Raw genomic sequence first — 16,846 nt, 5'->3', positions numbered from 1 at the left:
ATGTTGACGGTTTGAGGTCGTTATTCCCAGTCTGAGGTTGGTGTTTTGTGGTTCGAGGTTGTTACCTCTAGTTAGAGGTTTGGATGGTGCTGCTCATCATGCATTCATATGCATTACCTATCACTAGTATACTTGTTTGTTGTTTGTACCCTTCAGATTATAGGGGCCGAGTGGGTTATGTTTGTTGTTTGTACCTTTCGGGCTTATGAGGGTCCGGTTAGGTTATTGTTTGACTACATTTTGTTCTATGCTATTGTTTTATTGTTACCTGGTAGGTTTTGACTTTAGAATTGTGGTTGTGGGTCCTCCTGACACTAGGTAGTTGACTTGGTATTTTAGTTGCTTGCAATTAAGTTGTTGGCTTGCAATCCAGGTGCATTCTTGACTCGACTTCTTACCCCTTGTTTCCTATTTCTCTTCTTTATTTCTTGGCTTCTTTAGTATCTCTTATGTTATCTTTGAGCTCAGTCGCTCGTTGTTTGCCGAGTATCGTTTTTGGTACTCATACTACACTTCTACCCCCTTCAGATTGTAGTTGATTTATCATCGTTATTTTGGAGTCGTGCGGAGTAGCTTGGGATTTCGTAGATTAGGGTGAGCTTCTGGTGTCTGGAGCTACCGGTTTTCATCTGTTTTGGCTAGGCTTAGTCTTTATATTGTATTCAGAGACATTATGTACTTGCCTTGTATTTGTGAAAGTCTTATACTCTTATTTTGGATTAGATGCTCAACTACTGACTGATGTTAGGTCTTGGAATGGTTCCTATATTGTTTTCTGTTGATTATCATTTCTTAGCTTGATATAAGATTTTTTGCTTTTTATTGTTGGGTTCTGCTTGGTAGCTCGTTGCTTATGGCTTCAGGCTAAGGGTTAGGCTTACCTACTGGTGGGATGTAGTAGGTGCCGTCATGACCTGAGAAATTAGGTCGTGACAGTTTGGTATCACTAGGGACCTATTACCCCACTCAGAGGCGTATTCACATGAAGGGGAGGGGGTTCACATGCACCCATCCTCCCCTTCCTAACCCCTATATAATACTACTATTTTTCTAATTATTTTTTAAAATTTGTATTGGTGAACCCAAGGTTAAAAAGAATACTCTAGTATATTGATAAGTAAGTACATATAGGGGGTGCATAACTTATAGATTTGTGGTTCAAATTTTTCTATCCACATTAACATTTTTAATTTTTAATTAATATAATAAAATGTGTCACTTTTCATAGATCTTTTTAATAATTTATAAATAAAAAGAGGTTCAATTACCCATATTTTTAGGTTGCATTAGCTATGTCTAGACCTTAAGCTAAAAGTGTCAATAAAGTCAAATTATATTTTTTACTTTCTTTTTCTCCTTTCCTTCTTTACTTAGACGTTTTTCTTATTTTATTTTTTTTTACTTTTTCTTTTGACTTTTCAAAGCCCTAAACTAAAAGGTAAAAAGGAGTAAAGACATCATATTGTTATTCTTTTGGCTTCATTCCACATTTCCACTTTGTTGTTCATGGTGAAGTAGAAGTGAGATTTGAGAACAAGTAACAAGGTATGTTATCTAAAAAAAATATTATTTATTAATGTACTTCATTTGTTTTATATGTTTTTCTTGATTTATGAAGTGGTTCCATTATTTGATTGCTTGAATATTTAAATTTATAAGAATTTCTTGATTTCTAAATAGTTATCTATATGTTTTTCTTGATTTATGAAGTGGTTCCATTATTTGATTGCTTGAATATTTAAATTTATAAGAATTTCTTGATTTCTAAATAGTTATCTATATGTTTTTCTTGATTTATGAAGTGGTTCCATTATTTGATTGCTTGAATATTTAAATTTATAAGAATTTCTTGATTTCTAAATAGTTATCTATATGTTTTTCTTGATTTATGAAGTGGTTCCATTATTTGATTGCTTGAATATTTAAATTTATAAGAATTTCTTGATTTCTAAATAGTTATCTAATAATTGTGATTCTTTTATTAGTAAACTTGTTATTTGTGCTAATATTTTTTAAAAATTATTTTGTTTTTATAAGATTGAATAAAAGGGTGAATATATAATTTTGTAGGTAAAATAATTCTTACAATCAATTCATCAAATCACAAATGGATAAGTTTCTCATCAAGTTACCAAAGCCAAAAGATGGCCAACCAAGTTCTAGCTCTAATCAACCATTTGTGAGTTCACAAGTTGCTCCGGAAGTTCAAAGACATACAAATTCTTTTCCACTTTCAAATATGGATAATATGCTTGATTTTAAATCTCTTGAAGCAGATCCCAAAGATCGAATGCCTATTTCATCTTATGGTCCTAATATTCGAGATGCGGTAAGGAGGTATTACATTCAAAAAAAGTCATGTCAGCCTGTTGATCATATCTTCCCTAAAACTAAGTTTGGAGAAAAAATGCGTCAATTTCGACCAACTTGGTTTAAGAGAAGATCTCAATGGTTGGAATATAGCATTAAAGCAGACGCGGCATTTTGTTTGTGTTGTTATTTGTTCAAGAATGAACTTGAAAGTCGTGGAAATGTCGGAGATTCATTTACAAGAGATGGTTTTAGGTGTTGGAACAAAGCTTTAGAAAGATTCAAAAAACATGTTGGTAAGGTAAATAGTATCCATCATAAATGTTTCAATAGGATGCAAGATTTGAAAAACCAACGACAATCGATCCAATCTTCTTTTGACAAGCAAAGTGAAAAGGCAAGAAGTGATTATCGGATGCGTTTAAATGCCTCAATTGATGTAGCAAGATTTCTCTTGACATCGGGATTTCCATTTCATGGGCATGATGAAAGTGAAGGTTCTGAATATAAGGGTGCTTTTCTTGAACTTTTGAAATGGTATGGGGATAGAAGTTTTGATGTGGGAAGAGTAATATTAGGTAATGCTCCACAAAATGATATGATGATTTGTTCGACAATTCAAAAAGATATTGTGGAGGCTTGTGCTAAAGAAACAACTAAGGCTATCATTGAAGACTTGGACGGTGATTATTTTGGAATATTAGTTGATGAATCAAAGGATGTTTCTCATAAGGAGCAAATGGCTCTAATTTTGAGATATGTCAACAAAAGTGGAATGGTGATAGAGCGATTCTTGGGTATTGTCCACGTAAATGATACATCTTCTCAATCATTAAAAAAGGCAATTTATTCTTTGCTTTTGGATCACTCATTATGTACATCCAAAATACGTGGTCAAGGTTATGATGGGGCTAGTAATATGCAAGGGGAAATAAATGGTCTCAAGTCTTTGATTTTACAAGATACGTCATCTGCATATTCTATTCACTGTTTTGCTCACTAATTGCAATTGGCACTTGTAGGTCTTTCCAAAAAGAATTCGGATGTGGATAATTTTTTTTATGTTCTCACTAATATTTTGAATACTATTAGAGCTTCATTTAAATGCAGAGATTCACTTCGACAACATCAAGAAGATAAGTTGGAAGAGTTGCTTAAATATGGAGAAGTTCATACAGGGCAAGGTTTGAATCAAGAACGTGGCCTCCAACGACCGGGTGATACTCGTTGGGGGTCTCATTTTAAAACCTTGGACAATTTCCTGATTCTTTTTTCTTCAATTGTTAATGTGCTTAAGGATATGAAACGTGATTGTCCATATCATCTTGATAGATTTGCGACGGAAAATCTTTTGAGCAAGATTCATGAATTTTAATTTGTCTTTATGTTGCACTTGATGTTTAAGGTGTTGCTATTGACGAATGAGTTGAATAAAGTTTTACAAAAGAAAGATCAAGATATCGTTAATGCTATGGGATTGCTTGACCTTTCAAAGAAACGATTGCAAATGATGAGAGAGGATGAATGGGACTCTATGATGGATGAGGTTAGCTTATTTTGTGGTAAACATGGAATTTCAATTCCCAAAATGAATGAAGACTACTCTAATGGGAAGTCGAAGCGTAAAAGGTCCAATATTTCATATTTGCATCACTTTCGTGTGGAAGTATTTTATGCCGTCATTGATTTGGCACTTCAAGAACTCAATAATCGTTTTGATGTGGTGACTAGTGACTTGCTTCTCGGTATGGCTCAGGGGCGGAGCTATGACATGGCGAGGGTGGTCAGATGAACAACCTTCGTTGAAAATTTTTTACGGGTATATATACTAAATATCGAATTTTTTGGATATATACTAACTGTTGCACAACCTTGACACAATAAAGGTTGACAGCCCAGCGGTTAAGGTTGTGCAAAGATGCCTCAGCGTTCCGGGTTCGAGCCCAAGCGTTGGCGTTTTCTTTATATTTTTTCATTATTCCATTTGTTCTCTTAGAAAAGGCAAAATTCAGTCTGGGTTCGATCCCAGGCTTGAACAATTCATTTATTTAATATTTGTTCCATTTTTCTCTTAAGAAAAAGTACAAAAGTTACCTTTTTTAAGTTAAGAAAAACAAAAGGAAATAAAAGGTCTATTTTTTACTTTTCTTAATTTTTAAAAAAAATAGATTCATAGTTGTCTTTTCCTTTTAGTTTTTTGACTTCTTCTTCTCCCAAAAACCCTTAACAACTTTACTCTTACCTTTCTCTCTTCTCAACTTTCATACATATTTGCAAGTTTTTAAGAAATTGGAAGCTTTAATCATTGTATATTTCTTCCTCAATCGCCATTGAAGTGTGAAAAGGTATTTCTTAATTCTTTTTTTCCTTTAGTTTAGTTTTTTCTAATCATGTGTTGAAAGACTTGAATATCTTAGTTTTTATGTTAAAAGCTACTTTATTTATTTGAGTATCGATCAACTATTTGGTGTATTGTGGATGCTTTTTAATAAGTTTGGTATACTTGAATTTGACTACTATTTCAGTTTGGTGTTCAATGAGTTTGGAGAAATATTTTTTTAGAGTACCCAAAACAAGTTTGGCGCCTCAAAATCAAAATCAACTACGCCGAGATGAAAATGTCAACCAAATAGAAATATCATCTCACTCTTCCCAAAGACAAGAATTTGATGTAAATGATTTAAAGGCTGCTCCGGCTGAAAGAACTCCAATTTTGAATTATCATCCAAACCTTCGTGATGAGATAAGGAGGGCATATATCATTAAAGGTCTTTGTCAACCTCAAAATCATCAGTTTCCTCAAACTAATTTTTTTGGAACACCACGTCGTTTTGTTTATACATGGTTTGATGAATATCGTGATTGGTTGGAATACAGTATTAGTGCGGATGCTGCTTATTGTTTACCTTGTTATTTGTTTCAAGGAGAAAACATTAATCAAGGTGGTGGTAATGTATTTTCGACTAAGGGATTTACAAATTGGCATAGAAAAGATAGTTTTGCTACACATATTGGTCTACCGAATAGCGTTCATAATCAATCCAAAAGAAAGTGTGAAGATCTCATGCGAGAACAACAATCCATTCAAGCCGCATTTTACAAGTTGGATGATAAAAGTAAGTATGAATATCGGATTCGGTTAAACACTTCAATCGATGTGGTAAGACTTCTCTTGGATCAAGGTTTTGCATTCCGTGGTCATGACGAGAGTGAATCGTCATTGAACAAGGGTAATTTTCTTGAAGTTCTTTCTTGGTTAGCTGCTAGATGTGATGCAATTAAACCTTTTGTGTTAGAAAAAGCTCCAAAAAATAATAAAATGACTTCTCATGACATCCAAAAAGATATTGTGACTGCGTGTAAGATTGAAACAGTTAAGGCAATAATAAACGATATAAATAGTGACTACTTTGCTTTATTGGTTGATGAATCTAGAGATGTGTCACGCAAAGAGCAAATGGCTATTTGTCTAAGATATGTTGACAAAATGGGGTTTGTGATGGAGGCATTTATTGGACTTGTTCACATTAAAGATACTAATGCTTTATCTCTAAAGAAAGCAATTGTAGATGTACTTGCTCACCATTCTTTGACTTTATCTAATGTACGTGGGCAATGTTACGATGGGGCAAGTAATATGCAAGGTGAGCTAGGTGGTCTTAAAACGTTGATTAGACAAGAAAGTAGATCGGCTCATTCTGTTCATTGTTTTGCTCATCAACTTCAATTAACTCTTGTTGCGGTTTCTAAAAAGTGTGTTCAAGTAGGTGAACTTGTATTATTAATTTCAAATATTTTGAATGTGTTGGGAGCTTCTTTTAAACGCGTGGATAATTTTCGAGAATCTCAAAAAAAGCATCTCCAAATGGCATTGGATATGGGTGAACTAGAAACGGGTAGAGGGTTGAATCAAGAACTTGGTCTTGTTAAAGCCGGTGATACTCGTTGGGGATCTCACTACAAGTCATTTGGAAACTTTATTAGTAGCTTTGACTCTATTGTTGATGTACTTGATACTCTTGTTGAAAATGCAAGTACTTTGGAAGAAAGAGCAAGCGCATCGGGATTTCTCAGAAGTTGTCAAACGTTTGAGACTATTTTCTTGTTGCATTTGATGACAGATGTTTTAGGAATCACAAATGATCTTAATGTTTCATTACAGAAAAAGGAGCAAGACATTGCAAATGCCATGATTCTTGTAAAGGTAGCAAAGAGAAGGTTGCAAGCTTTAAGAGATAATGAATGGGATCCTCTCTTTAAAAAAAATATTGGATGGGATTCACTTAAAGAAAAGGTAGAAGCATTTCGTATCAAGCATGGCATTTCATTACCCAATTTTGATGATCCATATGCTAATTCTGGGAGATCACGACGTAAAGTAGTTATTTGTACTACTTTGCATCATTATCGTGTGGATGTGTTTTATAAAATCATTGATTGGCAACTACAAGAACTTAATGATCGTTTCAATGAGGTGACAAGTGATTTGCTTAATGGAGTATCTTGCTTGAATCCAATTGATTCATTTTCTAGTTTTGACATAAGGAAGATAATGAGAATGGCTGAATTATATCCTGATGATTTTGATGGGTCCAACATGAGAGCTCTTGAGAATCAACTTGTTAATTACATTATTGATGTTCGTGATATTGATGAAAGGTTCTCCAATTTGGGTGGACTTGGAGAACTTTCAAGAAAGTTGGTTGAGACAAAGAAGCATTTAACCTATTCTCTCGTATTTCTTTTAGTGAAGTTTGCTTTGCTTCTACCTGTTGCCACTGCTACAGTTGAAAGAGCTTTTTCGGCAATGAAGATTATCAAGAATGACTTGCGAAATCGAATGGATGATGAATTCTTAGATGGTTGCATAGTACCTTATGTAGAGGAAAAAGTATTTAAAGATGTTTCTAATGAGTGTATTATGAAAACATTTCAAGAGATGAAGTGTCGTCGAGTGCAATTGTAGTTACCACTTTACAATTTACATATTTTGGTGTATATGAAACTATCCGTCAATATATTTGTCCTACTTCATCTTCCTTAGTTTATTCATTGATATTTTGTAAGTTTCTGTTTTAAGAATTTTCATTTTGGATAGTTGGTTAATTTGATATTGAGGTATGACTATTTTGAAGCCAATCTTTATAATTTGACTAGCAAGGTTTATTTTTTTACTTGTCCTAAAGTATGAACACCCTTGGCGAAAATCCTGGCTCTGCCACTGGTATGGCTAGTTTGAGTCCGATTGATTCATTTGCTAATTTTCACAAGGATAGGATAATGAAACTAGCCGAGTACTACCCAAGTGAGTTTGGTGATAAAGAGCTTCGGGAACTCAATTTTCAACTTGATGATTTTATTGTCTATGCTCAAAAGTGTGATAGCAAGTTTCTCAACTTGAAGGGAATCAAGGATCTTGCAAAAGTGATGATAGAGACAAAACTAGATCAAACTTGGTCACTTGTGTATCTACTTGTGAAGTTAACTTTGATTATTCTTGTTGCTACCGCAAGCGTGGAAAGAGCATTCTCATCAATGAAGTACATAAAGAATGATTTGCGTAATAGGATGGATGAAGATCTTTTGAATGGTTGTTTAGTTTGCTATATAGAGCGTAGTATATTTAAAAATGTAAGTAATCACTACAAGAAAATGCATATATAGCTACAAAATACATCGTAGCTAAATATTAAAAAGTCCGTGGCTAAACACTTTAGCTATAACTTTTGTTTCCTAGCATTCGTAGCAAGATGTAGCGTGGCTAAAAGTTACCTACAGACTTTACATGATCTGTGGCTAAGGACTAACACTTATAGCTACAAAAATAATGATGTTGTAGTTGTAATGATATAGAAAATTTGCTACAAAATATATACCTATAGCAAATCATTTAAATTTTTTGCCACGACATAGCATCTTTTATATGGTAGCCACAATATATTTTGTTGTGGCAAAACACTTGATTTGTTTGCTATGAATAATCTTACTTCATGGCTATATTATATTTTAGTCTCGTGGCAATAATATTTGTATTTAGCTACGAGTTAGATAACTTATAGCTATGAATTAAAGTATTTGCCACAACTTTTTTTATACATGGCTAAGAATTCAACTTTTTCGACAAAATATACAATTATCTAGCTATTTTTGTTTATTTTTTTATAAAAGTTAAAAGATGAAAATGTATAGTTATATTTTTTTATAATCTATATATAGATTTAGCCACAACTATAAAAATCCATTGCTACAAATGAAGGATATCTCCATAAGAATTATTAATCACAAAAATTTCGACTATAGGATCAAAATTACAAAATTTAAATTCCAAAATAGATTTCAAGTTTCACATAATTACATATTTCAATTTTAGAACATTTACAATACATAATTCTTTTATAAGAGCTATTACGATAGTAGTATCTTGCTTAAGGCTCTAAGTGGCATCGTCTTCTCCTTTTTCTCATGCCATTATCTCCAAGTTGTTCTAATAATTCTACAAATTTACCTGCAAAATTTCGATAAAGTAAATTAATAGTATCAAAAGACAAAAATAATACATTATATATAGAATTTAAGGAGTACATATAATCATATATTTTACCTAAAAACATTAGTTTTACTAAAATTTCCTTTAACATCTTCTATGACCAATTTTTGAGGATTTTTGACTTGGCCAATTTGCATATTTTTCTTGTTTGACAACAATGGTAAAACTAAAAGATATTTCTCAAGTATCATATAGTCCAAAATCTGTTAAGAGATATAAAGAAAATAATAAACCATTTAGCAACAACGATTTAGAAATTGGCATCGTTGATATCAAAAGTTATACCCTTTTTCCCTTATAAAATAAATCTACGGAGTTCATTACAGAATTCATCATTAGCTTTCTAATTTTACTTTACTTTTGTAATGCAATACTTCTATATCACTACAATTGTAACCTATAAAAATATTAGACCACAAATTTCAATTTTTGTTTCTTAAACATCAAATCAAGTACTCAAACTACACCATATAAATTGGACATCAGATGTAATATATAAACATATGTTTGAACTAATTTGCCCATTAGATACAAACCTAACACCCTTCAATCTTCACCCCTAAATATCCTTCACATTCACATCCAAGTTTTACTTTTATTCGATAATCAAAAACTTCTAACCCATACTACATACTGAATTTTCATTGCAAGTGCTACAAGAAACTTTTGCTAATAGAATATTCATAGTGATATTAAAACTGAAATGTATAATACGCATTATACTCATAGTGTTTTTAAATATAAGTTAAAGAAACAATAGAAATTCAGTACCTTTGTTTTCTGAATTTGAGATAAAGGAATCTGATGCTCCTCTCTTCATGAATGGATTTTGGATCTATTTAGAGAATTTAGGGTTTTGGCTTTCCAATTCTTTTTGTCATTTTTATTTTTGCTCTCTAATAGGAAAAGAAGGCTGTAATTAGGCCCCAAAAATAGAGGGAAACGATTTGGAGGGATATTTTTCATGAATTCTTTTAAATTTGTTTTCCCTCCTCATTATTTCATAAAAAAGAAGCTTTGGTTTTAATTTTCTTTAGGTAAAACCGTAAAACTATTATATTACTATATTCGATATACAATCACATTTACTCATTTTATTTACAACTTATTAAATTATTATATATGACTCCCTCTGTTCACTTTTACTTGTCATAGTTTGACTTGACAATATATTAAGAAAATAATTAGTGATATAAGTATTTTACCAAACTATCCCCTATTAAATGATGTCTTGAAAAATAATTTAGAAAATAATTATTTAATATTGAGGGTAAAATATGAAAAAATAATAATATATTTATTCCCTTTTATGATATGTCAAAGGTGACAAGTAAAAGTTAAAATCTATTTTAGAAATAAGTGATAAGTAAAAGTGAACAGATGAAGTATTATTTAAAACTAATTTGTATTAGATATAAATAATGGTATACATACACTAAAATATTAACTATATTCAATTATTAAATTCTTAGGTCAACTAGTTATAATTATATTTATAAAAATTATTAATTAATTTAAACTAATAGTATATCACAAAGGTATCATAAATATAGATTAAGCTTGAGTAAACTTAAAATTATCAAAATACTTATAATCGAATATAATAACCTATTTATTTAAATTATAATTGAAACTCACAAGTAAGATTCTTTAAAATTGAATTGAGATGAATGATGATCAACTATAATTAAATTAGAATGATAATTGTATTATTTCAGAATATTATATACGAGTCAAATCATAATTCTCAGAACACTTGACCAGGATGAAACTTAAGTGTGACTTATTGACGTTTTGCTTAAATTTGATATAATTAATTAATTAAAGTAAATATAATCATATATTTATTTAATTTATATTTGAAACTTACAATTAAGCCATTGTAAAATTGAATTGAATCGAATGATATGATTAACAAAACTAATTACAAAGAAAAATTCTCAAAAAAATAGTAATTTTGGAGGCACTTGATCAAGATGGAGCTTTAGCGAGACTTAGTGAAGTACCTTTTCTTAAGTTTGATAAATTAATTAATAAAATTGTTAGATATCATTACCTATTTATTAGAATTATGCCCATAAAATCAAATCAAATTATTAATACCTTTATTTACACTAGATTGATGAATAATGTTCTCATGAAACATGTTTGAGTCAAATAACAATTCTAGAATCACTTGATCAGGATGAAGCTTGAGTAGACTTGTTAAAGTTTTGTTTAAATATTCTATAATTAGTTAATCAAAGTTAATATAATCACTTATTTATTCAAATTAAATCATATATAAAATTAAATTTTATTGAATGATTGACGCAACTAATTACAATAGATCGATAAATGTATTACTTCAATGAAACACATTTGAGACAAATAATAATTATGGAAGCACTTGATCAAAATGAAGTTTAAGGCGAGACTTCGAGAAATTTTGTTTAAATTTGATATGACTAATTAATTAAAATCAATTAAATATAATTAACTATTTATTTGAACTATATTTGAAACTTACAAATAAGACTGTGTAAAATTGAATTGAATGATTAATAACTCCAGTTATATTTAGATGCAAGAAAGGTATATTTTGACGTTGCTAAAGATTATTATTGTTGCAACAATTTTAACCCATGATAAAAAATAATTATAAGCTACAAAATTTTAACAATGATATATTTGTGGCTATATCATCTCGTCATGACAAATAATTATAGCTATTCAACCAACCATTTTCATGTTTTTTAGTACGCAAAACAAATATTTACTTAGCCATAATATTTTGTTTTAATTAAGCTTTTATGGATAAAATAATTATCATTAATACCAAAAAAATTAGCTACGAAATTTTATTAAAGCAGTAAATCTATAGCTATATCATTAACTTTAGCCACATTTTTTAACAACTTGAAGCAAAAATATTTATTTAGCTATAATAATTTATTTTAAATAATTTATTGTGACTAAAAGATTATTATTGCTATGGTAAATTTCAACTCGTGGCAAAAATAAATCATTAGCTACAAAATTTTACTATAGCAAAATACTTGTGGCTATAGCAGTTAACTATTGCGACAAATTTTTATACCTTGAAGCAAAAATATTTATTTAGCTACATCATTTTGTTTCAAATAATTTATTGTGACTAAAAAGTTGCTATTGCTACAATAACTTTTATTGTGTGGTAAAAATTTTTAACCAGCTATAAAATTGAATTGTAGCAATAGAGTTGTAGCTATTCATATAATTATTGCCACAATTATTAGCAATTGTAACAAAAATGAGGATTTAACTTCGCCAAATTAATTTTTGTGGCTAAGAAAATTTACTAATTTTTAAATAGCTATAAAACTAAAAATTTTGTAGCTATTACTAAATAATAGCCATGATTTTCGAATTTGTAGCTAAAAATAGATTGTGTTGTAGTGAATGATGCCATTATTGACCGTTTTCAAAATATGAAAACTCGTCGAGGACAATTGTAAGTGAATGATGTTTTTTGCTAATAGATTACTATATAAAGATTGCTACTACCTATTTGCTCGTCAACTTGTTCTCACCGTAAAATTTATATAATTGAATTAATTGTCTATTTTGAAGATAATGGTGCCCCCATGTTCTTGAGATCCTGGATACGCCTCTGACCCCACTGAACTCATTTGTTTGTATTTTTGTGCACCTTTTGTGCTGATGTGGCACCTTCAATCACCCAAGTTGGTTGTGTTTGTACACACTCGTCTGCCACGTGTATAAATATTATTTTTTTTAAAAAAATTAATTTTTTTAATTTTTTTTTAAAAATAATTTTATTTTCTCTATCTTGTATTTAAATTAAGTTAATACACTTTTTTTTTACCTTGTATTGAAAGTTTTTTTTTACCTCTTTTATTTTTCTATTGATTTTATTTTATTTGGCTTTCGTTTTGATTTGATTTCTAATGTGATAATCAAATACAGGAAGAATATTAACAGACTGTCATATTTGATTTTAAAGTTTTAGAGCTTCATCTTAAATCTGAACTATCTGTCATAAACACTTGAGTAATAATAATAATTTGGATTTGCTCAAGCACCATGAACAATTAATTCAAGTTCGCATTGAACTTGATTTAAGGGCTTGATAATTTGGCCATGAAATAATTATATCATCAGCCATGAAAACTTCGATGTTCATCATCCCTGGAAAAACTTGATGTTCACAAATGAGGCTCGGCCAAAAGCTATATTCACTCTCTGGGTCTATCTTATCTACAAGGCCACATGTAGCTATGCATGAAAACTAGTGAGTATTTGTTCTTAGCTTCTCTTTTATTTTTCTATTGATTTTATTTTATTTTATGGGGGAGTAAACCTGACCAGTAGGAGTCAGGTGGCGCATCCTTACATTCTAACTTATCAAAATAAAAGGAAGGAGTTGCTCCTCGTTAGATAAGCTTACAGAAAAATTCTAGAATCCTTAGAACTAGAGTCTAGAAGCAATGCACTAACTCGAACAAATATAAGAACCTTCATAACATTAGGAACACTCAACTCGAACAGTTTATACAAATGAAAAAATTGGAAAGACACTCAAAAAACAAATTTACATCTCCATAGAAGAACCTTCACTTAATACATTTCTATATCAAGTTCACAGGAACTGTCAAACTCTTGCTGTTCCTCACTTGATTAACACTTGTTAAGAATTTTACAAAAAAATTCAAGAACATAAAGGGTTGTGGAACTGCATAAATCATTGTTGACGAACTTCGTTTGAGTCAGAGGTGATCAACTCTATGGTACTAGAATTTGGATGTGCAAGAGAAGCTTCAATATCTTTTTCATCCGAAGAATCTACATATTTAAGATATTGTTCGATATCTTTGGTGTCTGAGCTACCAAATTTACTAAGATGCCATATTCCACTTGATTTATGCCTTCTTTCACTAATTGCAATTGAAATGTCATTTGGGAAGAGGTCTCTTAGTACAAAGGCATAGATGATAGTTGTCACAAGAAGTGCGGTTACTGTGAGTGTGGCAAGCGAGCAAAGTATGACGACTAGACACTTTGTGAGAGTGTTGGTAACTACAGCGGAATACCTGATGGTAGCAATAGCAGCTCCGGTCATGGGGAAAGTATACGCCCACCAAGTCAACGAAAACCTGAAGTTAACAAAAGACACAAGCTTTTTGAAACTAAGACAAAGATGATGAGGAATAAGAGATGTTTTACAGGACAAAAGGCAGATTACACATACCTGATGCCTCGAAAGAAATTAATACGAACAGCCTGTACAGGGACAAGAATAAACGATTAGGCTGACACTTGAACGTCAAACATTTTCAGAATTAAAGTAAGGAATATGATTTTCGTTAAGCTCAGAAACTCGATATCATATATCATATCTTCAATTATCTATCAATATTGAGATAACTCTTGCACTGGCTTAAGCATTAGCTGCATTATGATAGACAGAGAGGGCGTATTTGAATGCTAAAACTCTGCCTAGCATAATGACTTACCAATGAGAAATAAAGGAACAGAGCGATGAAATAAGAAATCCGAGATCCATAATCAAATGACCCTTGGATTGTTGCCCATGCCATAGAAGCAACACTAGGTGCAGCAACAAATAGAAAGAAGACCGGGTGAAGATCCTTTGGCAGCGTCTCATTTGTTGGAAGTCTTTGGTAAAGAGTCACAAACAAGACCACATAATGAGCTAATCCAACAGCATAGAAGAATATTGGGCCTTCTTTTAGTCCCATGGATGCACCTAGCAAAGCACCAACAAAATTTCCAACAACAGAGAGATGATTTACGGGGTTGGCTACCTTTGAGAGCCTTCGTTGTCCTCCAGACATCCATTGTCCGTATATCTTAAGCTCTAAGCAAAAGATTGGGGTCATAAGAATGTACCATAAAACTGTGGGAAGTGTTTTAGTAACTGATTGTGGAACTCCTAATGCTAAGAATAGAAGCGATATCCAGGGAGCAAAGAAGAAGTTAATACGTATGGGGTGATAGTACTCACGACGAACTGCTTCAAAGTAGAAAATGATTTTCAAAGCATAGGTGAAAGCAACAACCGCCATAAGGACCACAGATATGCACCAAAGGACAAGATTTACATCTAAGCTTATGTGGAGGAATTTTGTTGAGGAAGAAGTGGCAAGAGCTTTCCACATAATAGCTTGGCTACTAACACCAAGACAGATACCAAAGGAGGAAATAGGATATCTAAGAAGGAAAGGCCATTTCTTGTCCTCCGGAAGAATACTTTGCTCGGAAGCCTGTAAAGGAAAAAACATGTGTTACCAACATTACCATCTTGATCTCGGACTAATAAGGAAAGAAAAAGTAAAGACTTTTCAAACTGCAAGTGCATCCATAATTTCATGATCCACATGTGAGTAATACTTAAAAACTACTATCTTTTTGATCATTTGAAGCAAATTACTGCAGAGACCACTAAAATGGATGGTGAAACCAAGGAGAAAATCTTACCCGTAGAGTATCCAACTCTGGTCCCTCCAAGGCAGCAAAGTACCGGTCCACAGGAATATTTTCCATCTCTGCAGTTGGTCGAGAGTTTGACTCTTGCTGTCCTTCCACATTCTTTCCGCGCAAAGTTGAAATTTGTCTCTCAAGTTTACCAGACCATGTTTTGTAAGAGTCGAACCTTGAATCCTTTTGCTTAATGATCTTGGGATTCCTTGATGGGAAGTCTGAATAGCTGAGAAGTTTCCCCATAGCGGGTGCCTCAGGAAATGCGGTATGTCTTGGCATTGTCTGAGAATAAAACTTGACCTTTTTGTTACGTCTAGTACTATTATCGGTTGATGCAGTAGCCGAATCAGAAGAGCCAACATTGCTGAATATAATCTCATTATTATCACTGAAAACAACTCTTTTTTGAATTGGTGGTGAGTAACCTGCCAAAGGAGAGGGTGGCAAACTAATGGAAACCGAATGCTTCCTTCTATGCTGTCGTTCAGTAGCAGCTTCAGTTACCTACAAAGATCAATAGAGAGTATTATTAGGCCAGTGAAATGTTAGCAACGTATTAAAAATAGGCGTAGTTACATGATCAATTCCCAACACAATATTCATTTCTACTAGTTTTTCTTTTCTTGACTTGTAACATTTCACAGGCTAGTTTATCCTCACTAAAGGTAGCAACTTTTGACCTCAAGAGAGTCGAAAAATTAGGCTTTTAAGGTAATTTCTGATGACGTTAATCTATAGCTGTACATTATAGGCACATCTTGGCTCATAACGAACTAGGAAGCTGAGGCTGCTAGAAAGTAAAACCGTACAACCGTAGTCTAGTGGTCATTCTTACATACATGAGATTGAACATCTAGATTATAAATTGTAAGCATAGTAAAAAGGCACAAACAATTGCAAGATGTGATGATTTATCTAGATTGTTGATAGAATCAAGTAGAAATGAAGAATGCAGCCTTACTAATTAGAAGAACGACTTACCACGACAGGTGAGTTCTCAAAACTAGATCCTGTTAGCTCAAGCTGATTATCTACTATGATGCCAAAGTCATCCATTTCATCGGAAATAAATTTGATAAGAGATGGAAGTACTTCAATTGAATCATTTGTAGCAGAATTAGTTATTTCACTTGTTTCCATGGCTATAAATATATACAACAGGAAACAATAATCTTATTAGTAAATATGTGCTACAAACACAGGAAAGATAAACATTAATTTCGTTCGTATGCAATTGGAATGTAGACCTTTGATCAGCCACAGTACTTAGATTGAATGAAGCTCTTTCAGCTTGTAGCACCAAAGGATGTAACTTTTCTCTCTAACAACGAAGAAAGATTGATCAAGGTCAACTAGTAACAATCAAGATCGAGAGAAAAAACACTAGTCTGCAAGACACATGAAGCATTATATATAAATAGGATGATTCATGCTATGTTCTTGGAAGCACACACCATATTTTTTATGGATACAGCTGCCATGTATGAAGATAATAATATCCTTTTT

General features: G+C 32.0%; 4 protein-coding genes across 4 annotated transcripts; 3 read left to right on the top strand and 1 right to left on the bottom strand.

Annotated features, from left to right (window-relative positions):
- The first annotated feature begins 2,107 nt into the window (after positions 1–2,107).
- Positions 2,108–3,313, top strand: LOC125834399 (uncharacterized). Its single transcript, XM_049513545.1, has one exon. It carries the CDS (start codon positions 2,108–2,110, stop codon positions 3,311–3,313), a length of 1,206 nt encoding a protein of 401 aa, XP_049369502.1.
- Positions 3,314–4,846: 1,533 nt separating this feature from the next.
- LOC125834398 (uncharacterized) lies at positions 4,847–7,276 on the top strand. Its single transcript, XM_049513544.1, has one exon. It carries the CDS (start codon positions 4,847–4,849, stop codon positions 7,274–7,276), a length of 2,430 nt encoding a protein of 809 aa, XP_049369501.1.
- Positions 7,277–7,497: 221 nt separating this feature from the next.
- LOC125834396 (uncharacterized) lies at positions 7,498–7,974 on the top strand. Its single transcript, XM_049513543.1, has one exon. The coding sequence runs from the start codon at positions 7,498–7,500 to the stop codon at positions 7,972–7,974; it is 477 nt and encodes a 158-aa protein (XP_049369500.1).
- A 5,598-nt stretch (positions 7,975–13,572) lies between these two features.
- Positions 13,573–16,697, bottom strand: LOC125834445 (S-type anion channel SLAH2-like). The gene is made up of 5 exons (XM_049513600.1): positions 16,322–16,697; positions 15,338–15,844; positions 14,353–15,123; positions 14,088–14,119; positions 13,573–13,992 (listed from the first exon to the last, which is right to left on the bottom strand). Exons 1-5 carry the CDS (start codon positions 16,478–16,480, stop codon positions 13,581–13,583), a joined length of 1,881 nt encoding a protein of 626 aa, XP_049369557.1. The 5' UTR covers positions 16,481–16,697; the 3' UTR covers positions 13,573–13,580.
- Between the last annotated feature and the right edge of the window lie 149 nt (positions 16,698–16,846).

Source organism: Solanum verrucosum, unplaced genomic scaffold (assembly GCF_900185275.1).
Source record: "Solanum verrucosum unplaced genomic scaffold, falcon-dt-bn FXZP01000279.1, whole genome shotgun sequence".
Classification (NCBI taxonomy): Eukaryota; Viridiplantae; Streptophyta; class Magnoliopsida; order Solanales; family Solanaceae; genus Solanum; species Solanum verrucosum.
Note: the sequence above shows the minus strand (reverse complement) of the source record. Positions and strands in the feature narration are given on the sequence as shown.